Source organism: Lontra canadensis, unplaced genomic scaffold (assembly GCF_010015895.1).
Source record: "Lontra canadensis isolate GAN:19392208 unplaced genomic scaffold, GSC_riverotter_1.0 scaffold230, whole genome shotgun sequence".
In the NCBI taxonomy this organism is placed as follows: Eukaryota; Metazoa; Chordata; class Mammalia; order Carnivora; family Mustelidae; genus Lontra; species Lontra canadensis.
This window is the reverse complement of record NW_022631224.1, coordinates 163,497-191,396: the sequence shown is the minus strand read 5'-3', so window position 1 is coordinate 191,396 and position 27,900 is coordinate 163,497. Positions and strand designations below refer to the sequence as shown.

General features: G+C 43.8%; 1 protein-coding gene across 2 annotated transcripts; it reads left to right on the top strand.

The window, feature by feature from the left end:
- The first annotated feature begins 63 nt into the window (after positions 1–63).
- CD48 (CD48 molecule) lies at positions 64–19,692 on the top strand. 2 transcript variants are annotated; one of them, XM_032849452.1, is made up of 4 exons: positions 64–299; positions 12,780–13,079; positions 16,136–16,402; positions 17,561–18,092. In XM_032849452.1, the coding sequence occupies exons 1-4, from the start codon at positions 218–220 to the stop codon at positions 17,620–17,622; spliced, it is 711 nt and encodes a 236-aa protein (XP_032705343.1). In that variant the 5' UTR covers positions 64–217; the 3' UTR covers positions 17,623–18,092. The 2 variants fall into 2 exon arrangements, with proteins under 2 accessions (XP_032705343.1, XP_032705342.1); XM_032849451.1 differs by lacking the exon at positions 17,561–18,092 and adding an exon at positions 18,099–19,692 and having other exon boundaries at positions 69–299.
- The last annotated feature ends 8,208 nt before the right edge of the window (positions 19,693–27,900 follow it).

Genomic DNA, 27,900 nt, shown 5'->3' with positions numbered 1-27,900 from the left:
CATTCAAACAAAATAGTTAATTTCATTTTGCTTCCGTACTGCTCTGAGATATGACGCCTTCCTGTTTTCTGTCCCCAGGCTCCACCCATGAGTTGCTGAGCATCAAAAAGATCAGTGAGTTTTCCTCTCACCTTGGACTGTGACTTCAATGGCTCTGGAGCCCTTGGTCTCTTCTTAGCCTGATTCCCACCTGTCTCCAGCGTTCCCGGGAAGTAACATGTGCTCCCAAAGGTTGAAGCCGTGTCTGGCTCTGGAACTTCTACTGCTGTTTCATTTGGTCTTGCCAACCAGCACTCAAGGTACTTCACACAAGTTGTGTGCATGTGATTGTGCATTGAAGGCTCGGGTGAGGTGGAAAAGGGGCTATGGGGTGGGGCTTAGTCCTCAAATGGGAGTGTGGTCTCCAGGCAGCAGATACTTCTGTGCTGGTAGGAGGGCTGTGGCGAGTTGGGGAAACTTCCTGAGCCTTGGAAAATCAGCCTCTCTCTTTCCCCAAGGGATCATGACAAAAAACAGGACCTCAGGGAGACGGGGAAGGAGGCCCCTCAGCTTTTGTTCCATGCTTTGTGGTCCAGGAAGATGTTTCGTTTTGTTTTGCATTTTGAGTAAGAGGAAGCTGCCCATTGATGGCTGCCGCACTTTCTGCTCTGCTCTGTACACTGTGCTCCCTGATGCATTCTTCAGACCTCTGTCGATGCAAGGGATTATGTCCTGAACAAAGGTAAATGATGTTGTTGTGATCCCAAAGAGACACCTAAATTGTAGGAAAGAAAACCTGGAGAGGATTGCTTTCTCTAGAGTCTCTGAATGAGGGTCTGAGCAGAAGCCTGAGGCACCTCAGTATCAAAGGAGCTCTCAGCATCTAGTTGTTAGGAGTTGAGGGTCATTCCTCTGCCATGGGCTGTCCTGGTCCCCCTCATGTACCCAGGGACTGAGTTAGCTCTCCGTTTTGTTACAGCTGTTCACCTTCCAGTACCTTTTTTTTTTTTCAGGTCAGCTGAGAAGTGGGAGTTAAGCTATTGCCTTTCTCACTACTCCCTTTAAGAGATACTCAGGTCTTTTTCATGTCGAAGGCTTTAGTGCTCACCACTATGGGGAGAAAAAAAAAAAGAGTAAAAATGAACAAGCACGGGGAACCAACACAGCATCATAAAATTACGGTGTAACTTTTGGGAAGAGGAGACAGTCATGCTCAGTCATGCCCTGTTGACCACTGCCGTAGGAACTCTCCGGGTGACAGTACTTTGGGTCTGGTTGATGACTGTGTACATCTAGACACACGATGTCTTCAGGACATTCCTAGCTGTGTGGGTTCCATGGCACTGACTCAACTTAGAACACAGATATGGCCTTGCGAGTGGAGGCTGATGCGAAATATTAATCCAACTTTTGGGAAAGATAGTGCTGCTAAGAGAACTGGAGTATTTCAGGACTTTCTCTAGACACCAGGGCAATGTGTCTAAATCTCTTCATGCATAGATTATGCCCACAGATGGTCATCTTATCCCCAGTTTATGACTTCCCCCCTATTAATTGCTGTTTGCCTTGAAGGAGGTGCTTTCTCTGTTATGGCTAGGTTTTTCCTTCTGCCCAGGATTCACTGCACCATCCTCTCCTTCTGCCCCTTCTGTAGGCTTCCATTTTTATGAGACTTCCTCCTGTAAGCCTCCAGATTATGATGGTGAATTGCTTGTTCGAGTGTCTCTTTGAGAGGACGTGAGGACAGAGACCATGTACACTGCTAAACTTAGCAGAGTGCCTGGAACTTAGGCTGGGCTCAATAAATAATTATTGAATATATGAATGAATGACTTCAAAGAACTTTCTTTCGGTCTCTATGTTTAGATCTTCCTGGGGTCATAGTGGTACTCTCCTCCCTGGTAAAGGATGCTTTTGTGGATAAATCTGAGAAGCATTTTTAAATCTCCTCTTTCATCCCTCCTCAGGCTTTTGTCTCTCAGCACTCTGATTTTAGTTTCCCTCCACTACTGGGCATCTTCTCCTTCTGCTCATAGCACTTAGCAGAGTGCAGTGGAAGAAGCATGTACTGCGTCAGAAGACCTTTGTTTTGTCTGGGTTCCAGGCTATGGCATTTTCTATAAATCATAAATGCTTCCTGGGCCTCTGCTTTCTCAACTCTATAATGGGTATAATAATATACTTCCCATTTCTTTCTTTCTTTCTTTCTTTTTTTAAGATTTTATTTATTTATTTGACAGAGGGATATAGCGAGAGAGAGAATGCAAGCAGGGAGAGTGGGAGAGAGAGAAGCAGGTTTTCCCCAAAAGCCTGACTTGGGGCTTGATCTCAGGACCCTGAGATCATGACCTGAGTCAAAGGCAGACACTTAATGACTGAGCCACCTAGGAGCCCTTTATGATTCCTGTTTCTTCAAGAGGTTATATTAGGATCAAATCAAATAAAGAATGTGCTTTGAAAATGTGACACACATAATCTGAGACAAATAAGAGCCTGGGAAGGACATAAGTAAACTTCAGAGCCCAAAGTTCTCTCATTACCCTCAGATCTGAATTTTTAATTGCTTTTAAAACATCTCCAGATTCTCCACAAACATATGCCCCAAATCTGATTCATCATCTTTGTTCTGGCTATCTATTGCTGTGAAATAAGCCATCACATCTCTGCAGCTTAAATTAATAATCACTTATTTTGTGCACGAATGAGAGGGCAGACTATGCTCAGTATCTCCTGTGTGTGTGGCCAGATCATGGTGGGGCGTGAGGTCATCTCTGAGGTTTCTTCAGTCACATGGTTGGTGCCTAGGCTAAGTAATACTACAATAACCGTTTGTCTGATCTTCTTATATGGTAGCCAAACCTCCTAGGGTGAGTATCCTGACAGACACCACCTGGTCTTTTCTAACCTCACTTTGTGAGTCATACTTCTGCTGTCTCCCACTCATTGAGGCCATCATCAAGGAGAGAGGATGGAGATACCACCTCTTGATGGAAAGAGTATCAAAAATTTACTGACTTAAAACATTTTTATAATCTGCTATTCCTCTGCTGTTTGCTTTCTCAACAAATGACATCTCTGTGTCCAATTACTGAAGCCAGAATTCTGGAAGCCATCCTTACCTCCTTCCGTTTCCTTGCCTGTCATTTCCAGTGAGTAAGTCCTGTTAATTATACCTTCAAAAAGTCTCTCAAATATATCTAATTCCACCCACTTCTGCTGGCAGATCAAACCATCTGTCCTAAATCAAGACATTATTTTCTCTCATCCAATTACTATAATAGTTTCCTATCCTGCTTAAAAGCTCTTTTTTTAAAAACTCAGTTCTTCTCTCTATCTAGTATTTACCATACTGCCATTGGTATAAATTTTCTAAAATGGTGATCTGTTTATTTTACTCTTCTTTTAAAAACTCATCAGTGGTCATCATAATGAACAAGAATTACAGCAGACACTGGGCATAAGCCTGCATTAGATAATGTGGTCACTTCCTATTGTTGGGTCCCCCAATAATGGGTCTATGGTCAAAGGAACAAGACTGATACAAAGCGAAGGTCAAGCAAAGCTTTATTTTGCGCCAAGCATCAAGAATCAAGCCGACGGTCAAACAGACTGGTTGGCGCCGCCCCTTACAGAGAGGGCGACCCCTCCCTGCCTCACAGACCAACTTTTATAGAGCAAAGGCCATGCAGTTGAGCCTGGCCACACAAGGTGGCCAATGACATAGCAATACACAGAGAAAGCTGCTCGGTCACACACGGGTGGCCAATTGAACTACAATTCACCCCATAGTAGCTATTTGAACTAGCCTATCACCTTAGTCAGAATTGGCACCCACAAGGCACCCAAAAGGTGGGGCCCACATTCCTTGGTAGCTAGGGAGACTATGCATACTTTACTGATTGGATGTATCCACCTGACTCGACTCATCCCTGCATTTGGGCCGTTATCTCCACCTGACCTGGCCCACCCTTGTATTTGGGCTTTGTTACCTGGGACTGGTTTCCCGGACTTGCTTTTAAGTTAAGTTCCCCTGGAGGGGGGAGGGCAGGGTCAATTTAAGTTTTACTGCATAAACAACAAAATGGCTGTTCAACTGAGGTGGGGCCTCTCTGGCTAAATAGGCCTTACACTACCTTCCCCCATTTGGTGTTCTAATCAAATGCACTACTTCTGCTTCCTTAAGTGGACCTTGCTTTTGTGGTCTCTGAGCACTTGATACTTTTCTTCTCTTTTCTTCTCTTCTAGATGGAACATTGATTACTCTCAGTCCTCACCTTTACCTGGCTAATTTCTACTTATACTAATTCCCACTCACACTATCTATGGAAGCCACTCCTGACCCCTAAATTCAAGTGATATGCTCCCTTTGTATTCCATATTTTCCTTATCCTAATACTTATCACCAATAGTGGTTAATTGTCTGTATCCACAAGAATGGAAGCTCCTTAAGATAAGGAGCTATGTCTCTTTCATTCTATGCATGGTGCCTACCACAGAGCCTAGTCCATAGTAAGTGCTTGTTCTACATTTATTAAAAGAGTGAATAAATGAATAAATTGATGTACATATGTATATGTGCTTGGATGGATGCATAGATAGAAGGAAGGGAAAAGGGAGGGAGGAAGGAAGTTGTGAATCGTTGTTTCTGTCAGGCTGGGATCTCAGCAAAGAATTTGCCTCCTATTTCACTAAAAAAATGGGGACTGGAGATCATTAAGCAGAGAACCTCTCAACTTGTTGCCTACCACCTCTAAACTACAGACTCTCTACATCCCCAACTGTCTTTTCCCCCTTCTCTTTTCCCTCAAAGGATGAAGTATCTCCCCTTCCAGGCAAGACCTGAGCCATTAACTCTTCTCTAAACCCCTTCTAGCCCAATGCCACTGGTCACCTTCTTTCTCTTCCAAGTTTCCTTCTCCACTGGCTCCATCTCTTGACCTATCAAAGCTTATCTTTTCCTTCTTAAATAAAACTAAAAAATTAAACAAAAAACCTCTTTTTACCTTCCATGTCCCTCTATACAATGCCCTGCTAGTTTCCTTTCCATTCACACTGAAATGTCTTAGAATAGTTTACTTTTGTTCTCTCTTCTCTCTCAGCTTCAATTGAGTTCTTGCAGTCTGGCCTAGTAAACTCATTAGTTTTCCCATCTTAGGAAATAGTACTCTTGTCACCCATAACAAAACCTGGGGTCCTGATCTCTATTGCCAAATTACTTCCTTAAGGTAGGAAGCAGTTCAAGATGGTAACGTAGTAAGATCTTGAACTCATCTCCTTCCATGGACACAAATCAATGACTACACACAGTATAATTCTCTCTGAAAAGAACCTGAGAACTAGCTGAACAGCTATTCTAGAACAAAGGATAAAAGGGCCACATCAAGATGGTTAGGAGAGGCAGTATCACCAAAATCCCACCCTAGGCATGGCAACCCACCATTGGAAAGGGTTCCCACAAATATAGAACTTCTTTCTGAAGGAACAAGGTTTTTTTGCCCTATATCAGGAACTCCAACTTGGGACCTGCACTGGAGAGACAAGCCTTATCCCAAATACTGAGCTTTGAAAACCAGTGGGGCTTATACCCAGGAGAACCATAGGACTGTAGGGAATGGAGATTCCACTGTGGAAGGGCTCACATGCAGATTCATTCATTCTACAACTCCACACAAAAGCACCATTTGAAAGGAGCCTATATCATATGTGAAGGAGATTAATTTGCTGATCTTAAAGGGTCCCCCACAAAGACAAATCCTCTTGGGACTCTATCCAGGAATGGAGGTGCCAGTGGGTCTCATTTTTATGTTCTATCTCTAGCTTGCTAGTGCTGTTAGCTGCCATTTTTGCACTCTCACTCTAAACTGCTAGCACCTGCTCTGTTGTGCTGCTGATGCAGCTCTACCCTACCATGCTGCCTCCTCAGTGGGCTGGTGTTTTGTTCCCTTCCCACCCCATAGTCCCTCCAAACCAGCAAGCACACACACAGCTCACACAAGGAATGCCCCTTGAACACCCTCTTTGGTGATTCAGGGGGATTGTGTTTCTGGGTTCCATGGGTCTGAAGTAATTAGAGAGAGTGCAAGAGACAATCAGTTTGACCACAGTTAAATAATGAGATTCATCACCTACAGAGGCCACAATTTCAATACCAGGAGAGGTAGTTGTTTTGCCTGACACATAGAAAAAACACAGAAAATAAAGCAAAACGAGGAAACAGGGGAATATATTCCAAAGGAAAGAACAAGACAAAATCCCAGGGGCAAAAACAAAAAAACAAAACAAAACAAAAAAACCTTACTAAAATGGAGATAAGTAACCTGATAAAGAAAGTGTTCGAGAAATGGTCATAAAGATGCTCACTGAACTCAGGAAAAAAGCGGATGAACACAGTGAGAACTTCAACAAAGAGAAAATATGAGGAAGTACCCAACACAGAAGTCACAGAGCTGAAGAATGTGACAATTGAACTGAAAAATGCACTAGAGATGTTCAGTAGCAGACTAGATGATACAGAACAAATAATTGGTGAACTGGAAAACAGGACAGTGGAATTCACATAAGCAGAGCAGCAAAAAGAAAAAAACACCTTTAAAAAGTGAAGATAGCTTAAGGGACTCATGGAACAACATCAAGTGCAATAATATTTGCATTGTAAGGCTCCCAATAGAAGAGAGAGAGAAAAGGGAAGAACACTTATTTGAAGAAATAATGACTGAAAACTTTCTAACCTGGGGAAGGAAACAGACATCAGACCCAGGAATTCTGGAGATTTCCAAATAAGATAAACACAGAAAGACTCACAACAAGACATTAAAATGTCAAAAGTTAAAGGTAACGAGAGAATCCTAAATACAGCAAGAAAAAAACTAGTTACATACAAGGTAACACTCACAAGGCTATCAGCAGATTTCTTAGTGGAAACTTTGCCGGGAGGGAGTGGCATAATATAATCAAAGTGTTGAAAGTAAGAAACTTCCAACCAGGAATATACTACCTGGCAAGATAACCATTCAGAATTGAAGGAGAGATATACTTTTCCAACAAGCAAAATCTAAAAGAGTGCACCTCCACTAAACCATCCTTAAAAGAAAAGTGAACGGGACTTCTTTAATGCGAAGAAAATGTATGAAAGTAAAAGTCCCACTAGTAAAGGTAAATATATAGTAAAGGTAGCAGAATAATCACTTATAAAGTTAGTATGAAGGTTAAAAGAGAAAAGTAGTAAAAAATAACTATAACTGCAATAATTAGTTAAGGGATACACAAAATAAAAAGATGTAAAATGTGACATTAACAACATAAAATGTGGTAGAAGGGAGTAAAAATGCAGGGTCTTAGAAAGCAATCAAACTTAACTTGCACTTAAAGTAGACTGTTATATATATAACCTGTCATATGTGAACCTCATGGTTAACCAGGTTAAACACAAAGCAAAAATCTATAACAGGTCCATAAAAGATAATGAGAAGGGAATCTAAGCATAACACTACAGAGAGTCATCAAATTAGACTTATTGTGGTGACCATTTTACAATATACACAAACGTTGAATTATTGTGGTGTACACCTAAAACTAATATAATGTTGTATGTCAATTATACTTCAGTTTTATTTATTTTTTTTTTTTTAAAGATTTTATTTATTTATTTGACAGAGAGAGATCACAAGTAGACAGAGAGGCAGGCAGAGAGAGAGAGAGGGAAGCAGGCTCCCTGCCGAGCAGAGAGCCCGATGCGGGACTCGATCCCAGGACCCCGAGATCATGACCTGAGCCGAAGGCAGCGGCTTAACCCACTGAGCCACCCAGGCGCCCTATACTTCAGTTTTAAATATTACTTCCTTAAAAGGTTGTACAAGTTAGATAAATGGTTGATCCCATCAGAGAGCTCTTGGTAACTCCCTATTAGTATCTTTAAAACTCATGTCTTTTCTTCCTTAATAATTCTATCAGAAGCCATGTGACTTGATTTTAAAGTGATGAGAACTTCTGTGGGATCTCTTCCACTTTGCTGGGTAGACCCTTTGGTATGAAATGATCACTTTCTTTTTTCTGTTTCCTTCCTTCGCCATTTTAGTTTTGGTTTTCTACGGACAGGAAGCGTGGCACAGGAAAGAGCGGCTTCATTTTTCTATTGTAAACTGCACATAAACACAGTTACTTTATCCTTAGCATCCAGATACATAACCAAATACTTCTTCTTGTTAGAATTAACTTTCTTTACAGTTACTTCTCCTACCTTGGAACATAAGCAATTGTTAGGAAGGCGAATCAAAATTTTGTCAATTTACTTTAAAAATGGAAAAAAAACCACATAAATATAGATATCAATTTATCTGAATTTAGTAGATAATTAGCAGACTAAACCACCATCTTGATACCCCAAATTATAGTACTTCATTTCCGCATTAATTTTGTAATCTATACTTGTAAAATTAATCCATATTTCTTCTTTAACTTGTGAATGAATTGTAGAATTCTTTCAGAAGACTGTTACCCCTTTTTAAATGGTCAGTCGAGCATTCTTTCTTTTGCTTCTATCTTCAGGTTTTTATTACTTTTCCAGGCTACCCTTTCATTAGATATTTCAGAACAAAATTCACTCTTCCATTTTCTGTTTTCAGGCATATCTCAACCCTTCTGAGGCTGTTGGATTAATATTTTAAGGTTTCTTTTACCTGCTTTGCATTGACTTTTGATATCTGAACACTTGAATGCTCTATTCAACACATTTCTATGTTGTTGGGTTTTTTTTTGAGAATTCCTGGGCACCTCTTCCACTGCTCCTCTGCTTTCTTTGTCTTAATAATCATCTTTTATTCATTCATTATTGATTTTATTCATTTATTATTATCAGGATCCAGCCATTAGACAGGGTCCCATTGGCCCAGTTTGGGCACATTTTCATATCTAAGAAACATAGTTCATTGGTTATAAGTAACTAAATAGTAACTCAGATTTCTATTTATAGTCTCTCAAAAGATGTTAAAGGAAATCCAATTAATAAACTACAGCAACACTTCCTACACTCATCTTTCCTGTCCTCTCTAGTCTTCTCAAACCGTCCCATCCATCTGCTGCCCAGACAGTCTTACAGTTTTGAGCCCCAATGCGCTAACACCCCTATTTCCTAAACCAGCTTGAGTGACCTTGGTATTTGCTTATCTTTTCCTTTCCTCCCTGCCTCATCAGTCCAAACGGGTCTTAAGAAGTAAACAAGAGGGAAAAGCTGAGTGGAAAGTAAAAATATGAAAAATGTTTTTGACTAGCAGGAGGTTATGAAAAGAAGACTGGGAGCACTTACATATATACATTTTGTCACTGTCATCCATTCACCCATTGTCTACTAAACTCTTAATGTCAACTGAGTATGGTGGGGATTCAAACTTGAGCAAGATACTGTCTTTGCCTTTGAGAAGCTTACAAAATTAGTGACTGTGTGTCTGCTGTAGCTTCTCCCTGTCCCTTACACTAAAATTTGAAGTTCTTTTGATTGTCTTGGGAATACCCTTGCCAAATATAATCTCTTTTTCCTTATAAAGCAGTTTTTTGTCCTTATAAAGCAGATTCCATTCTCACAAGGAGAAAGGATGAAGATATAACTGGACCTGGATCATCACTTGAGTCTATGTGCTCTGTCTTCTTCATTCTTTCTCATTAGATGCATCCTTCTTTCCCCTTCTCCAAGGAAGCTTCAGCGAAGTTGACTGTTCTGATGGAGGTACTGGGACCTCTTTTCATCACATGTCCTACGTCAGTGACCTGGTTTTGTGTTATCTCTTGTGCATACCGACATCCTTTATTTTTAGACCATTAGGCTACAAGTGAAAGCTGATTCAGGAGCTGCTACTTTTTTTTTTTTAATTTTAGGCCCCTTCTTTCACATTCTTCAATCTTTCAGATTCACATATGAACATCCATTTCTAAAAAAAAAATATATCATTAGTCTAGTCCTTGTTTTACCACTGTTTTGGTATAATAAAATAAGTTCAACAGGTAATTGTTAAACAGCTTAGTAACTTAGGCATAGTACTGGGTGTTATGGATACAAAAAACAATGTAGGTAATAATAATAAAAAAATACATGAAATTTATTGAATGCCTATTATTCTTCCAAGTATTATTCTAAGTACTTTACTTTTATTAATTGATTATTTGTATTGTTATATTCTAAGCATTTTATTAATGAAACTCTGTATTAGACTTTTTCAGAGAAACAGAATATATATATCTATATATAAATATATAGAAAGAGGTTTATTATATATATATATGTATGCATACATATATATATAAATACATAGAAAGAGGTTTATTATGAGGGATTGTCTCACGTAATTATGGAAGCAAAACCCATACTGTGTACTTCTCTGTGTGGAGAAGTCTCACAACCTGTCATCTACAGGCTGGTGGCACAGGGAAGCTACTGGTAGAGCTCCAGTCCAAATCTGCAGGCTCAAGAACCAGGAGACCCAATGGTGTAAGTCCTTGTCCAAGTCCAAGGCCCAAGAACCAGGAACACTAAAGTCCAAGGGTAGGAGAAGATGGATGTCCCAGATCAAGCAAAAAGTAAATTAGCCCTTTCTCTGCTTTTTTGTTCTTTTTGGGCCCTCAATGGATTATGGTGCCCATCGCATTGGTAAGGGAGATCATTTTTACTCAGTTTACCTATTCAAATGCTAATCTCTTCTAGTAACACCCTCACAGACACATCCAGAAACAATGTTTTACCAGCTATCTGGGCATCCAGTCAACGTGACACATAAATTTAACCATTATGAACTCTATGAGATAATAACTAAAAGAAAGACAGAGAGGGTAGGTAACATGCTCATGTTTACATAGCTAACAAATGGTAGAGCCAGGATTTGAACTGAGGCAGTGTGATTTCAGAACACATGTTCTCAACTCTCACACTTTAATGGAAAATGAATTAGACTCAAAGAACTCATTCCTTTCTTTAGGAAGCTTATACTCTGGTGATCGAGGCAGGTAGGAGACATCAAATATCATTTCAATATGACATGATTGCTAAGATATGGACATGCACAGGATGTTGTAGCTTTCCCTCCTCTTGTCTTCACGACCTATGTGTACTGATTCCCAAAAGATCATTCTGGTGGTTGGCTATCACTTCTTACTGAGAAATAAAGAGGATGTTAGTTTTGAGTTGTGCTATCTTCCTGAGCATATGTCTGACACTTATTGGAGAGTTTGCCAAGGATGACTTAGGCCAGTAGATCTTACCCAGAATGGGGGTGGGATATTTGGCAATATCTGGAGACATTCTGATTGTCACAGGTGGGAAGGGCTACTGGTCTTTAGTGGGCAGAGGCCAGGAATAGCTGCTGAACCTCCTGCAGTGCACAAGGACAGCTCCCACAACAGAGAACCCTAAAATAGCAATAGTGCCAGGGTTGGAAAATACTGATCTGGGCTATCTATTGTCACCACTTCTATTAATTCACACGGAAGCAAGTAGCAGAATGAGAACAAGTCTAGATTCTGTGTCTGGTGATTTTAAAATCCTGAAGAGAATGTCCTGCTGGGCTGCATGCTCTGAGAGGCAAATACTCCACCTGCATCGCTGACGCCAGAGCCTCTCACAGTGCCAGGCACATAGTGGTTGTTCAAGTACCATTACGGGCACTGAGTTGGTTATGTCCCAGATAAGACAGTGTGTGGAATGGACCAAACAGAAGCGCTGTGACCAGGAATGCCTGAGTATGTCTGCCTATGCACTAGGCACAGGGTAGGTGCTCAATAGACTGTTGAAGGCAGAGACGGGTGGTGGGAAGGATTAATAACTAGAAACTTGAAAGCCCTGGGGACACAGGCATTTTCAGTCTTTTAACAGTTGAAGAGAATGCTTTTGGAAAGGACAGATTTGTGGAAAGTGAACAGCTGGATATGTATACATGATGTTGAACAATATGACTGAGGTTTTGAGGGACAGTAGAGGAGGCCAGAGTAATACAGGTTGTATTTCTTTTTCTTCTACAGGTAGCTTCTTTCCACTGTTCTTTCTCAGCCTAATTATATCCACCTCCTTTGTTCTTCTCCCTCTACAAAGATTCAACACACCTCCTTTCATCTTGCATCTTCCTTGCTGTCATCTTTTCTTTTCTTTGCCTTAACCAAACAAGGTTTGGGCACCCTCATGAAAAAAAAAAAAATAAATAATAAAAAAATTTTTTAAAAAGAACAGCAAACACAAATAGGAACAAAAGCGAATTTAGTTAGAATGAGAAAAGAAACCCAACGTATCACACGTTTTAAAAGCTAAGAAATACTATAAAAATTACAAATCCCAGAAAAATAGCGTACTACTTTCATTAATGAAATGCCTTCATGCTTCTATCATAATTTGCCACTGAATAGCTCTGGTTCCCATTCACTTTAAACTTTGTTTCTTCTCTACTTCCTGCCTACTGCTAGAGAAGTAAATTAAAGCAAGAGGGAACACAAGCCCAGAAGAGGGGATGTGACTTGTCATCATTTTATTTGAAAATCTACTGGTATGAGAGCAAGGGAGAGAGTTGGGGCCAGCATCAGTGTCCTTTTTCTTTATCTTCTGGGGGAGAACTAGAAGGATTATCAGCAACACACCCTACCCCCATACCCACCCTCACGCTCCAACTTTTACTGCATTCCTGATCAGAGGCCAGACCCCCTGGTGAAGACCATACTTACTGTTTCCAAGCAGAAACTTCTTCTCTCTTCTCCATCCCACCAGCTCAGGCAGAAGCTTTGCCCGCTGGGCCCCTCTGCCTTTCTAAGATGGCTCTCACTCTCGTTGACAGGTCATTCAGAACATTGGGTGACTGCCATCTCTGGCACCAACGTGAGTCTGCAAATCTCCAATTTGCCTGCTAAGTACAAACAACTCACCTGGTTTTACACCACCAGTCAGAAGATTCTAGAATGGGAGTCCAACCAGACTATTCTCTTCAACTCTAAGTTTAAGGGCAGGGTCAGTCTTGGTCAAAGCCATGATCTGTGCATCCATAATGTCCAGAAAGAGGACAGCAACACCTATATCCTCAGGGTGTTGACGGAGTCTGGGACAGAGAAGGAGTGGCATATCCCACTGGAGGTATTCGGTGAGTTTTGGGGAGTCCCACTCCAGGACCCCGGAGGGACCACTGGGAGGTTTCCTAGGGTTCATGGGGGCTCTCTCTGGGAGGAGGATAGAGAAACCTCAGGACAGGCTTCATTAATTTCCCCTGGAGCCACTTCCTCTGGGGAGTGACCCTGGGCCAGCAGAGCCCAAATTGATAGCCTGAGGACATTTAAAAGTTCTTCTGATGTTAGTGATTTGAGATGTGAAGAGAGGGAAAACTATAGAAATGATTTCCTATTTTCTTGATGCTCTCCTGTGATCAACCCAAATCAATTCTGAGCTCATCTTAATAATATACCTGAACACAAACTTCATCAGACTTAAGGAAAAAGTTACAAGAGACACAGGATGGGGCAGGAGCTGTTAAAGGAAGGTTTTTTTTTTTTTTTTAATTTTTCAAAATGGATAGGACAAAAACTTCCACTCACAGCTCTAGCCTAATCAATATGTCGAGAATAAGGACTTGGATATCATACTTGGAATCAGACAGACCTGGGTTAAAAACGTTGGTTGCTAGCTCACTTCCTAGCTGTGTGATCTTGGAGAAAGATCTTAACATCTCTGTGCCCGTATTAGGTAAGTTTCTTTTGATGGCAAGTAAAAGAAGCCAATTTGATGTAAATAAATTTAGCAGAAAGAAAGAAAGAAAGAAAGAAGAAAGAAAGAAAGAAAGAAAGAAAGAAAGAAAGAAAGAAAGAAAGAAAGAAAGAAAAAGAAGAAAGTTTATTAAAGAAACCAGAACTATTTAGAGCAATTCAAGGAACTGAGAAGAGTTAGGAAGGGCTGAACAGCGGGAAGAAAGAACCAGGGCCAGCCCCGAGTCCCCGGCCTCAGGAATCTGTGGACTATGCCTCCGGATCACTGCCATGTACATGACTTACCTCTCAGAGTCTAGACCTTTGTAATTCTGGGTTTAAATTCTCAGAATTTAAAGAGAAATTAAAAGAGAGAAATTGATTAAGCCAACTTGGTTCAAATATGTGTACTGATTGAAATACTTATGGCCCAAAGGGTCAGAATTTAAGGCAGAAACATGGTTCCTGGGGAGACCTCTGTGGTGTTGAGGTAGACAAAATTAAAGAAGAGGGGTGGGCAGGCATCCACGACAGATATCTACCCAAGAGCCTCATCTTATGAGATAATGACATCTTCCTTTTAGGGTGTTATGAGAATCAAAGCAGATAATGGGAATGAAACATAAAAAATGAAAATAAGGGGTTTTTCCCAAACCAAATCATTCTATCATCTAGTTTCCTTCTACCAGATGATTACCAAAAATATAAACACAAAATCTCTACAGAATACTCAGAACATATCTGTAATCTTTCTTCCCCAAAACAGTGTAAATGAAGAGTGTCTTCTATAACCCACCCACTAGATGGTTCCTGTTCTAAGAGGCTGGAAGCCTTTTCTCACATACTTCCCCCAAGTCACATGGCCTGAAAATTTGGGAGGTTCTGGGAAAAGGAAAAGATTCAAAGTCTCTTACAGTGGTGTTAAGAAAAGCCCAAATTTATATAATTTACCAATTTCTGTTGTAATTACTCCCACCACAGCCAACTCCAAGTTAGCAGTGGTTTCACAATCAGCTCGCAACAATTCTGGATATTTTAAATTCCATAAGCTGGTGTGACATAAGCACATCTGCCTGGGCATATGACCCTCAGGATGAGATTAGCAGAAATCTCATTCTTCAGTACAGTCCTTGAATTTCTGATAGCTCCAAGGAGATATCTTAGAGCCAGACCACCCCGGCTAGCTCAATGAACCCTACCACAAACCACCCAGTGCGTGCTGCTCGCCATGTGAAATGCGGAAGATGTATGAACGAGAGGTTAGACGACAGGAAATGGCAAAAAATAGTATGAAAATTGCTCAGTTCAAGCATGCAGGGAAAGTCCAGCAGTCTCAGTGGGGTTCACATAGAAGATGGGGCTAGAGTTCCGGAGGCCAGACAGATGGAACTCCCATTGCCCCCCACACACTTGCAGCCAGACGTAAGCTCTGTTCTGGTCAATTCTTGGCACATCTAATCCTTTGACACCAAAGCAGCACTGATTCTGCAGGTGTTTTACCCATGGGCAACATGAAAAGGCCCGGAGGATTTCAGAACAAGTGGCCCTGGCAAAGGAAGCAGCAGATGCTGGGATTATCTTTCATTCCATCTGGTGGCAAGACGACAGCAGTAATGATTATATGACCTCCAACATGCACAGAACACTCGTGCCCCATGGACAGTGTCACTTTATCTCACTAACATGGTTCTATGGGGTACAGTCAGTTTACCCATGAGAAGGAAATTCAAGGGGTTACTTATCTCAATAATGTCACTCCCAAGTCCAAGACCTAGGCTGATTTCACTCCAAAGCTGCTGCTTTGTCCTTTGTATATCATAACTGCTCCATCCATCCATCCATCCACCCACCCTTTCATCAGATACTTACCGATTCCTATCAGGTAAGCATTGTGCTAAATCCTGAGATACCAAAGTTAGCAGACACAGTTCATCACGGCTGACGTGTGCTGGGGGTTATATGAGCTTCTTCTCATGAATCCAGGAGAGGGCTTTGCCGTGGGCAGGGTAGTATCTCTTACTCCAGGACTCTCACTGAATATGAGCCCAAGAGCACCTGATGGGCAGGTGGGCCACGGTGCCAATTGTGGGCTTGTGCTGGAGAAGGAGGCTCACATAACTTAGACAGTTGGGATACCAAGTCTGACCCCAGGAGATCTCTGCTGCTCTTTCTGACCCACAGAGACTCAGAACCCCATTTTGTTTCTGGGTGCACGGCTCCCCCTCCTGGATCAATTTTAGCTTCACCCCCAAGCAGTAGCCCTTCCAGTCTGAACCTTCAGAGGGCCAAGCTGCGCACTGGCTCCTCCTGTAGGAGCCTCTTCTCCATGGCACCAGTTTCCACTGCACTCAGGGCTCCTCCCTAGCTCCCTTTGTGTTTTGTTGGCTAAACACTCAAAGCATAATTGCCTCATAAATGCATGAACTCATGTCTCATCTTGCAACGTCCTCCTGATCTTCAGATCCTGTACCTAAACCTGAGATAGAAATCCAGAAGACACAGGAAGTGAACAATAGATGTCACCTGCAGCTCTCATGCAGGATCCCGAACCAGCTCATAAACTATACCTGGTATAGGGACTCAGGGCCCTTTTCAACAGGGCTCCAGAATTCTGTGCTTGAAATCGTCGTTGAGCCAAATAACTACTCCACGTTTTACACCTGCCAAGTCAGCAATCCCGTGAGCAGCAAGAATGACACTGTCTATTTCACCTCACCTTGTAAACTGGGTAAGAAGTGTTCCTGAGGGGGGTGGGGGTGGGGTGGGGGTGGGGGGCTAGGGCAACTAGTTTCTTTTGGATGAAATGAAGGAGGGTGTGGGGAGCCTGTTCAGTCCCCTGCTCAGGTGGAGGATCCCAAATGCATCTGTGAGACCTGAGAGGCTCAGGTTCTACCCCAGGCTCTTTCACCAGCTGTCAGCAAGCTTACCTGGCTTTTGTGGAGTTCATCGTCCTCGCCTGCAAAGGGTGGCTGGCACTCCTACCCTGTTCTAACAATGCATGGTCTTAGAATCCGGGGCCTGGGTGATTGTAGGACAATCTGAGCTGTTAGGGGAAAAGTCCAAGTGGAAGAGCAGACCAGACACAGTTGAGCAGGTGCATGAAGGGTTCCTGGCAGACAGCCTAAATCAGCAAAGGAAAGAAGGGCCAAGTAGATGAGCACAAGCAAGAACAAGGATGGGACAGGGGTGAGGGCCTTATCCTAAGGCAGAGACTCTCTGCTCTTTAGAAACACAGACTCTGGGTTTCATGTTTCAGATTTCTCTGTCTCTTGGGAGGACGCACTCACTTGAGTATCACTGCCGGCTCTCTATCAAGCCTACGCAGGTCTGATAGTGGGATAGCCAGGATGGGGCAAAAAGCTCATAGGTTTTAGAGTCAGGTACCTGGGGTTAATCCTGGGATTGTCACTTAATAGCTAAGCAAGTGACTTAGCTTCTCCAAGTTATGCCCTTCTCTAAGTTCTATCCTTCTTAAATACCAGACAAAATAGTAATCCTTATGCTGTTAAGAGGACTAGATGAGACAGTACAGATACCCTCTCTAGAACAGTGCCCTACGGGTCTCCAGTGAGTGGTACTGAAATTAAAACCAGTTTCTTCAATTCTGGAGACACTAGGGACTGGCAGGAGCCCTCAATAAATGTAGATTACTACGCCCAGCATTCTGGGTCTTGTACTTTCCACACCCCTGGAACGACATCCCTGAGTATACAGATCCACACCCTTCCAGAATAACTCATACCTACAGTGCTGACATTTGCCTGAGTTCCCTGTCCTGCCAGTCATCAGGGACCATGGCCCCCAGGGACAGTGCTCTTTCACAGTCTTCCTAGACCCAGTCTACTCTCCCACCTGTGCTGATTTCTTCACCTCTGTTCCCACACAGGGACAATGGAACCTGGACATTCTTCTTCATTCTTCCCACCTGACTTGCCATGCCTCTTCTAGTCTGTCCTGCCACCACAGGCCCTATGTGACAGTTTGGTATCTGACCATGAGACCACCTTCATATCAATACCACATCCTGAGATCCAGAAAAAGAAAGAGAGACAGTCCCTGTCCTTTATAAAATGAGGGTGACAGCTCATCTACAATGAGGATGAAAACAATACTAAGGCCATTGTTTTGGAAGGGCTAGGCCAATCTTTTCACTTTTTAGCCACCCAAATTGTCCTAGAAAAGCATCCCTCATTTCCCTCCCCTACTGTATCACTCATTCCCTTTTTCTTTTTATTTTCTGCTTCCTTTCCTATCCTCTCCTCTTACTCCTTCTCTCTCCTTCCCTTCCTATCAGTCTTCCCCTTCCTTGTCTTTTTCCCTCTTGGTATAGATGGGATGTGGGGTGGTGAAATGGAGAGGGGATGTAGTCTTACCTTCCCGAAAGTCCAGACACTCAAGCATTTGGAGTTTTCTTGCTCTTTCAGGCAGATCCTCTGCAGTAGCTTGGATTGTGACATGGCTAATTATCATGGTACCCATTGTTCCTGGCCTCCTCTGGACCTGAGACAAGCTCTTCTAACTCAAGACAGCTGGATCTTGCTTTCATCAGCAGCCAAGCTGTTATCCAAGACAGGAGCTCTGACTACATGGGATGATAGAAAGTGTGCTATTGAAACATCTACAAGGATTTTCAAGTTAACTTTTTAAAAACTATAGTAATATTTTATTTTATATCTTCTACTTATTTTCCAACATACTTGCATCGATACTCCTATATTCTTCCCACCAAAACATGTGACCACATTATGCAATGTTTTCTTGTTTAAATAAACGACGTGACCACCAATGTCAAATGGTCAGACCATGTCTACTCCATTGGCCTGAACAAATGCAATACAAAGGAGAAGAGCCTGGGACCATAGGCTCCTATGTGTTCGTGTGTCCGAGGTGTTAACTTGTGCTGTCTCTGACTCTTGCTCCCACATCCATGCCAAATCTCCTGGGGTTCCAGCTCCTCCCCCCAAGTTCTGGCCTCCTTTCTGAGGAGCATGCTCTTTAGGTTTCCTGGGAATATGGCGTTAGGCTTACCCCTCCAGAGTGAGCAGGAGTGAGCATGCAGCTTTGCCACATAAAAAGGGTCCCTTCCAAGCCTTTCCTGGGGAGCCGAGCACCGCCCCCTCCCTTTGCGAGCAACTCTTCAAGTCCTACCTATGTCACAGGATCTAATAAAACCAACAAATGAACAAAATGTTCTCACTAGGGTCTTCCATTACAGGAAGGTGGGAGCCCCCATCCCAGGCCCAGCACTGACAGAACACCTGGGATTTCTGCTGTGTCTTCAACTCCTCCAAGGTTTTCATGGGCCTGGAGCTGAGAGGGCCTCTCAAGGATGTGTTCCCCTTCAGGGAACAGTCCCACCACAGATCACTTTTCCTCTACATCAAACCAGCCTTCCCTGCCATCCAGCCCTCCTCCAGCCAGAACATGTCTTGTGCTCTCATTTTCCTCTTGGGCTGTCCTGGTTAATTTTATGTGTCAACTTGACTGGGCCACAGAGGTGACCAGATGTTTGACTGGTTTTGGTGTTTGACTCAACATTATTCTGTGTGGGTGTCTGTGAGGGTTTTCTGGATAAGATTAACATTTGAATCAGTAGCCTGAGTAAAGCAAATTTTCTTCCCTAATGTATATGGGCCTCATCCAATTAGGTGAAGGTATGAATAGGCTTACGTCCCATAAGTACAGAAAAATTCCCTCGACCTGACTGCTTTTGACCTGGGACATTTGGATTTTTTCCCTGCCTTCAGATGTCATCTGCAGTCCTGGTTCTCCAGTCTGATGACTCAGACCTTGGGCCTTGTCAGCGTCCATAATTGCATGAGCCAATTCCTTATAATAGATCTGCATGTGTGTGTGTGTGTGTGTGTGTGTGTGTGTGTGTGTGTGTGTAGCTCTTGTTGGAGCTGGAGCTGGAGAATCCCAATACATGGGCCAAAAGGAAAGCTACCTTTCTCAGCTCCCTTTCCATTTTGCTGGGGCCATGTGACTGGTTTTAGCCAACAGAAAATGGATGGAATTGATGTGACAAGAAGTGAGGGACTCTGAGAAGTGGAGCCACATAATGCAAGGGGCCTGGGTCCAAGCCATTGCATGGAAGCCGGTTGCCTGGTCTACACTGAACATACATAAGAAAGTTTGGTTTTTGTTTGTCACCATGAGATAGCTTGGGCTCCCTAAAACTCTCACCATCTCCTTCAGTCCAGCCTGTGGTTCCGTCCCAGCCTCACTTCTGGTCGGCTTGCACCTTCCGGTGGGACTGTCCATGTCTCTTTTCTACATGCAATGTCCTTCCCTTTTCCTTCACTTTTTTTGTGGCAGAAGAGGTTTTCTTGAAGGGACATGCACACATATGTGCACAAATAGAATCAAAGAGCATTTCTGGGGAAAAGCAGTAAGAGGAAAGAAATGTCACTTTCTCTCCAGAATAAGCACAGTCCTTCACAGCCAAGAACACACGCACCTCCCCAGGCAACAGGTTTCCATCGGATCTAGTTCCTTGAAGACCAGAGGCAAATACTGACTTTGTCAGCCCAGGTCACTGGCACCAACTGTTCCTGCCTCTTTCCCTTAAGGCAGTGCCAGATATGTAATTTGTTGGACTAAGTGTGGAATGAAAATATGGGGCCCCTAGTTCAAAAAGAAGGGAAAAAGTGTCATTAAATGCTCTAAAATATAAAGTTTTGTCCTGTATTCTGCAGTCTTTCTGTACTTGGGATGATTTTTTAAAATACCTATTTAATGTTCTAAGTAAAGGAAATTTAAAATTTGAGTTATTATTACGGATTTTATTGTTTACATTGTACCATGTTACTTTTGAACAAAATAAAGAATACTTAATTTGTGAAACAATTGAAATTACTCAATTCATATCTTGTAGCCTGTACATGCCTATGTATTTTGTTTTTGCTAGAGCAGTAGGAATCATGCAAAAAACTAATTTAACTATTTGTTTTACCCCTTGATGGACACACATTTTCCCAACACTCTATGGAAGCCAGTGGCTTTCATGACACAATTCCTTTGAAGTCATTTTTGGTCTCTGTGAACCCTTACAGACCATTGACCCACTGGATTCTGTATTGGGGGTGGGTACACGAGTGCTGCATTAGGTTGAGGTGGCCAGAAGAGGATGGGTGTGCCGACTGCATGTGTTTCCTCTCATGTGCACGCTCCATTGTCCCAAAGGACCTCACTTAAACAACACAAGTTGAAAGATGAAATGATTAAGAATTTCAAGACAGTGACAGCAGAGCACCCAACCAAGTGAAGGGCCCTCTGGACATAGGGTTCTGTTTGACTGACTGGGCTGCATGCCTCTGCAGCCGGGTGTGCCTCAAGGAGACCTGGTACTTTACACCAAGACAATACTGTCTCTGGGAGTGCCAGTAAAGGGACCAAGCCTTATTCTCATGGATTCCCCAGCCCCTCGTATGTTTGTATACACCAAAACTCAGTCCAGTGATTTTCAGTATTACAAAAAAGAAAAAGACAGGGCCCCTAGGTGGCTCAGTCAGTTAAGTGTCTGCTTTCAGCTCAGGTCATGATCCTGGGGTCCTGAGATCGAGCCCTGGGTCAAGCTCCTGCTCAATGGGGAGCCTGCTTCTCCCTCTTCCTCTGCTGCTCCCCCAGGGCTTCTGCTCTCTCTCTCTCAAATAAATAATATATTTAAAACAAACAAACAAAAAGACAACAGGCTCCCAAATGGAGTCACTTGTGCTAAGCCCATGTTGCCAAACCGGTACTTAATAATTAACTTAATTACAGTTTCAATCTCTTCTAGGTTGAACCAATCAATCTGGAATTACCAGATTACCTCATTACTAGTGAGGTAATCTGCCTGACAGAACTCTGCTGTCCCCTAAAGGAAAGTGAGTTTGCCTGAGACATCCACTCTTTGCCAGTAACCTCTCCTGCTCCCTTCTGCTTATGAAAGTCTCTCATTTCATATAGCTCTTCACAGCTCCTTTGTATCTGCAGATGGGATGCTGCCTGACTCCTGAATAAGGCCAATAAGAGCTTTAAAATGTACTCAGTTTTTTAAAGATTTTATTTATTTATTTGACACAGAGAGATCACAAGTAGGCAGAGAGGCAGGCAGAGGTGGGTGTGGGGACAGGGAACAGGCTCCATGCTGAGCAGAGAGACTGATGCAGGGCTCAATCCCAGGACCCCAAGACCATGACCTGAGCCAAAGGCAGAGGCTTAACCCACCAAGCCACCCAGGCACCCCTGTAAGGGCCTATTTAGAGTCCCTGCTCCCCTGCCCCCAGGGGATTTACTTGGGAAACAAGTCCCGGAAACCAGCTCCAGGTAACAAAGCCCAGATACAAGGGTGGGTCAGGTTAGGTGGAGAATTCAATCAGTGGGGGCATGCATACTGTCTCCCTGGTTACCAAGGAGTATGGGCCCCACCCTTTGGGAGCCTTTGGGCGCCAATCCCAATCAAGGTGTAATAGGCTGGTTCAAATGTCTACTAGGGTAAATTGTAACTCAATTGGTCACCTAGCATCACTGTGGAGTTTCCTGTGTGTGTTACAATCTCATTGGCCACCTGTGCGTGGCCGGGCCTGACTGCATGGCCTTTGCCCTTAAAAGCTAGTCTGTGAAACAGAGAAGGGTCGCCCTCTCTTCTAAGAGGTGCGTCCCCAAATGTTCGGTTAGATTCTTGATGCTTGGCGCGAAATAAAGCTTTGCTTGACCTTTGCTTTATATCAGTCTCGCTCCTTTAATCACGGACCCATTATTGGGGCATAACACCCCTCAGTGGAATTTAAAAAAAACATTTCATTTATTTATTTAGAGCCTGCAGGAGCAGGGGGAGGGGCCAGAGGAGAGGGAGAGAAAGACTATCCAGCAGACTCCTCACTGAGCACAGTGCCCAATGGGGGCCTCAATCCTATGACCGACCTGGAGGTCATGACCTGAGCCAATATCAGGAGTTGGACACCCAACCAACTGAGCCACCCAGGTGCATGAATGAGCCATTTGTCTTTGTGCAAAGAAGATACTCCAGCATTTGCCCCCAGTTCTTACTGTTCACGGCCTCCTGAGAAGGAAGTCTCAGGAGGACGTCTTGGGCGGTCGTCCTTTTCAGGAAGCTCTGCTGAGCTCCACAGCACCGCCCTCTGCTGGTACCATGGCAGCCAGCTTCAGTAAAACGGAAAGCTGGGGATGAGGTCAGGGCTATGAGAACTTTCACTTTAACTGCAGCAAACCTGGGCATCTCGTTAAAATACAGACCCAGTCAGTAGATCTGAGGTGAGGACTGAGACTTTGCATTTTAAACAAGGTTCTAGGAGATACTGTTGCCCTTGTCCACAGACTACTTTTTTGAGCAGGAAGGTGCAAGATACCCCTGAGCTCCCTGTTTCTGGGCCTGTTTTCTCCCACTTCCTGCCCTGCTCTGCTCCTGGACACCACACTCCTTCCCTCCTCAACTTAAAATGCTCAGTGGTTCCAGCCAGGTTCCCACAATCCCCAGGTGCACCACTATGGCACCAGCTTGTCCCAGAAGGCCGCCCAAGGTGACACACAGAAGGTTTGCAAGACAAAGAGCTCCTGAGAAGTGAGAGAATGCAGCCTTCATATCCTGGTGGTGGGAACTGGGCCACTAAATTAGACCTGGACCCTATGACCTATGAGCGCATTCATTCCCCACCCATATTTCCCCCACGCTGGGCCCTACTGGGTACTGGGAGCTGCTTAATGAGAGCTATTGCTGACTGACATCATTAATGTGCCTGGCTCTGTGCAGAGCGATTTACCTGAATGTGCTCTTTTAAGGAATGGGGATGGGTATTGGAAGAAGAAATGTTTCCAACCCCCCCCTTTTTTTAAGTTTTTATTTATTTATTAGACAGAGCACAAGCAGGGGGAGCCAGGCAGGCGGAGAGGGAGAAGCAGCCCCTCCCTCCCCTGCCAAGCATGGAGTCCCACGAGTGCCTAGATCCCAGGACCCTGGGATCATAACCTGGGCCAAAGGCAGACACCCAACCAACTGAGCCACCCAGGCACCTAGAGATTTGGAGTTAAGATTTTATTTGAGAGAGTGAGAGAGGGAGAGAGGCGCGCGCGCGCTCACAATCAGTGGGGAGGGGCAGAGGGAGAAGCAGACTCCCTGCTGAGCAGGGACTCTAAAGTGGGGCTCAATCCCAGGGCCTTGAGATCACAACCTGAGCCCTACACTTAACAACTGAGCCACCCAGGTGCCCCAGGGATTTGGATTTAAATGACTTCCTTGACCCTGTTAATTCTACATAATTCTTACCAAGACCAAAGCAATCTTAGAAAGATCCCATCCCCCATCCTTACTTCTTACCGAGGAGTAAGTATTAACCTCCTGCAGTGCCTTGGGGCTAAGTTCAAGGGCACTGTTTGTTAAAGTGACAGCCTCTCCACCCAGAGAGAGGTGCTTTCCCCTCCCCCTACCTGCTGCTCTGGCCGCCCCCATCCCTCAGAAGACTGCATGAGGAGGGAGGGGACCGATTTAGCCCAGAGCCACCTGTGTCAGCTGCAGAGTGGTAACCGCAGGCCCCTATTCTCATTCAGCAGCTGACCTGCCTCTCTCCCCTACCCACTCCCCCACCCCGTGCTCCAGCTGAGCCCGCTGTGGCCCGTCTCCTTGGGCAGTCTCCTCCCTGACTTCAGTTCCTAGTCTTTTGTCCTCTCCTCCTCTCCTCCCCCATCTTCTCCCTTTCCAAAATTCTGTCACCTCACTTTCTATTCCCATCATCTTTCCATCTCTCATGTTTTCATCCTTCTGGTCCACATTATCCTGGGGATTGTTTCTCTCATTCCTTCTGCTCTTCACCTGGCCGTTCCTGCCTCTGATGTCCCATCTGCTCATGAGGGTCTGCACAGCCCCTGCCAGGTGATGCCTTGCCTGGTTTCTTTCCTATTTCCTATTTGTGAAATAGGAAGTGTGGTCCCCTCAGTAAATGCCTTCTAGTGCTGTGACTTCTGTGCCTGGGGCCCAGCTCAGGCAGAGCTCCCTTTGGAACAGACAGCACCGCAAACACACTGGTTCATTCTCTCAACAGATATTTTAATGTTATTCCAATGCGACCTTCATGCCTCAAATTCAGAGCTAGGACAAAGAGACCTCACTTCTAAAGAAAGCTACAAATAATCAGGGATGGTACCACCTCCAGGGGGCACTGAATGGATTTTGCTACCCAGGCAACCATCCAGCACTTCTCCTCTCCACTCTGATGTGGGACACAGAGGCAGAAGAAAATCATTAAAATTCCTTACCTACTGATAAGCCCTTGAAACGGGCAGAGTGGCTCTCCCCTGGGGACTCAACTGCCCTCACCTTGAGGTTTTGCTAAGGACAATCCTAGCCTGACCAGCCCACTACCCCAACAGGTCCAACCAGGATCCTGTAAGTCTACTTTAACAATTCCTTTAGGAAACTTTATCTCTAAACCTCCAAGATAGTGTCGAGAATCATTCCCAAGCATATGGCCCACTGATATACATCTAAAGGGTCTCAAGAGAAGATTTTTATTACTGGTAATAAATAACCTTTCTCCCAACAATAGCTAGCCCCTCAAGGTCCTGAAGACCTTGCTTCCAAAATCCTTGGAGACTTACATCATCCATAATCCCCTTTGTCCTCACCCACCACCGAGTCCACCCCTACTCTGCCTTTAAAAACTCTGTAATCTGGTTCGGGGTCCAAGTCCCTACTCTGTTGTGTCAGGTATACTTGGGCCCAAGCTTAAGCTTGTCAAATAAACCCTCATGTGATTGCATCGGTGTTGGCTCCTTGGTGGTCTCTTGGACACAAAAACTCAGGCATAACAACTCCATCTAAACAGAGGACTGGGGAGGGAATAGAGAAAGGGAACCATCAGGATCAGAACTTTTGCATTTGGGAGAGACCTGTGACTTTTCCCTCTCCTCCTCACAAATGAGGTGCCCTTCTCATGATGTCCATTGAAAGGGGCCTCTGCAAGTGCCACTTGAAAGATTCAAGGTATGCCAAAGAAGTGGATACTAATGTCTCCCTTCCTGGCCAGGCAGTGGGTCTGCTGATCTTCCCTACGGTTGAAGCGTGGCATTGGAATGGCAAGGATGTTGTTTCCCCAGAGGACGCTGCAGACGGCAGCCAGGCTTCACAAGGTAGGTGGATTCCAGTGGCAAGAGGGAGCTGCATCACCAGTGGGAGCTGAGTGGAGAAGAGAGGGCCAGGAGAGGCCAAGTCAGAGAACCTCTCCCACAGCAACACCGTCTTCAGTGAAGAGCTCTCACACCCCAACAGACCTTGCTGAGGCCCCTAAAGCACTTACAGGTGCTTCACAAAAAATCATATTCAGGTACATCTGCAGTGGTTCAGTATCAGCCAGAGAAACAGAAATGATGACAGCCACCAGGCAACAGTGGCTGTCCTCCCTGCCCTGAGCCACTTGAGAAGCTCGAACTGGATGAGGTAAAATGGGAGGGTGGGGAGCTTAGGTCATACTTCCCTCCCTAGTACAGAGTTTCTGGACCATGAGATAAGCCTGTGCTGGAGTGACAGGAAGAGGTTAAAAGGGAGTTTTACATCGAACTGTACTATTAAATTACTAGAAGTGATAAAAATGAAACTGAGGGATTTTCCCAAAACATCCTTAAGTGACAGAAGGCCAATTTGACATAGACTTGATACTCGAAGGAGCGAAAGATCATACTTTGATGTTAGCTCCCAACCGAGTTCAGAATATTTTTGAAAATGTGGTTATATTTTGGATGTGTATTTATGTATTCATAAAGCAGCTGCTATGAATCAAACACAATCCTCGATTTAGTGCTCAGAAAGAGAGACATGGTTCTTGCCTTCATGCAGATGAAATTCTAGTCTGGAAGACTGCCCTAAGGAAAGTTAGTAATTTAATTTCAGTTGAGACAGTTCTACAGGAATTAGATATGACAACTTCCAGACAGAAGAGCCAGTGAGGACTGAGCTGAATCAGGAAGATGGGATCTAGTTTTGAGGGTCAGGGAGAAATTCCCTTTGGAATCAGAGACTGAGAAAATGAGCAGGCGTTAGATTAGTCAGGGGAGTGTGTGTGGAAGAGGAGCCCTCAAGATGGAAGAAAGGAGCATGAGACGGGGATATTCTGGAAGAAAAAAACAACCTGGTTGCTGGAGAGATTTGATTTAAAAAAATATCCAAAGAAAGCTATATTTCTTTTTCATATTTCTCTTTCTTTCTTTTTTGGGGGGGTCAAGATGCTTTTTTTTCCCCTCAGTGTTCCAAGATTCATTGTTTATGCACCATCATATTTCTAGATGCCAATAAAGAACCATCTTGGGTGGTGGTTCTAGAAAAATAAACAAGTTCTCAAAGAATTGGATGTTCTTTAGCATAATAATCCTGGGGCTTTAATTTCAAAAGAGTCAGGGTCATATCAAAGAAAAACTTCGTTTTCCTGATAGGACTGAGCCTGTTTATTTCCTAGGAAAACTAGTGAGAAAATTAGCTGCAAAATTTCACTGGCATGGAGACTTGATTAGTGGTCTCATCCTTTAGACTACAGTTTACTTTTCCCTACTCCAAAACCAACTTTGATTGAGCAAAGGAGAACTTCAGTCACATCAGGCTAAAGCCAAAGCCTCTGTACTTACAAAAGGCAAGGGCGGGGGGTGTGTGTGTGTGTGTGTGTGTGTGTGTGTGTGTGTGCGCGCGCGTGCGCGCGCGCAAGATACCCAAACAAAAGAGAATTTCACTGAAGGGTTTGGGAGTAACCAGGAGAATTGAGGGGAAAGTAAACCCTGGTGTCTAGGTAGCAAGATTTAGTGGGCAAATTTTTAAGGTTCCCCATCAAGATGAGTCAGTTGTAATTATTTTCCAGACTTGTGACACTGCTTTGTGTGCAAATTACTGTAACTAACCACTGTTTCTTCTAAAGTTCCTTGGGCTTTCAAGACCCACTAGGCAATTCAATAAAGAACTTTATTTGCATCCATAGTAGAGTGGGTATTATTTCTCTAATAAAAGCAGGAAATATAGGAGTTACTCTGGAAAAGGCCAGTAATCCCTTTCCAATCTCTTGTGAGGGGACTGGGAGAAATAAGTTTGGAGGAGAATCAGCACTGCCCTCCCTTGTGAATCTCCAAGTAATCAACAAAGATAGTTATTGGTAACAGATCCATAAGCCAGGACCTACAGAGACACTGCCCTAATTCCCACTTCCCACCTCTCCAGCTTTGCACCAGCAGATAAAAAACTGAATTCAGGAA

What these genes read in the sequence shown, in the direction of transcription:
- CD48 (XM_032849451.1), top strand. Translation starts at nt 218, where the DNA reads ATGTGCTCCCAAAGGTTGAAGCCGTGTCTGGCTCTGGAACTTCTACTG. An exon ending in CTTGCCAACCAGCACTCAAG is followed by an intron (nt 300 to 12,779) that starts GTACTTCACACA and finishes TCTCGTTGACAG; the next exon opens with GTCATTCAGAACATTGGGTG. An exon ending in TATCCCACTGGAGGTATTCG is followed by an intron (nt 13,080 to 16,135) that starts GTGAGTTTTGGG and finishes CCTGATCTTCAG; the next exon opens with ATCCTGTACCTAAACCTGAG.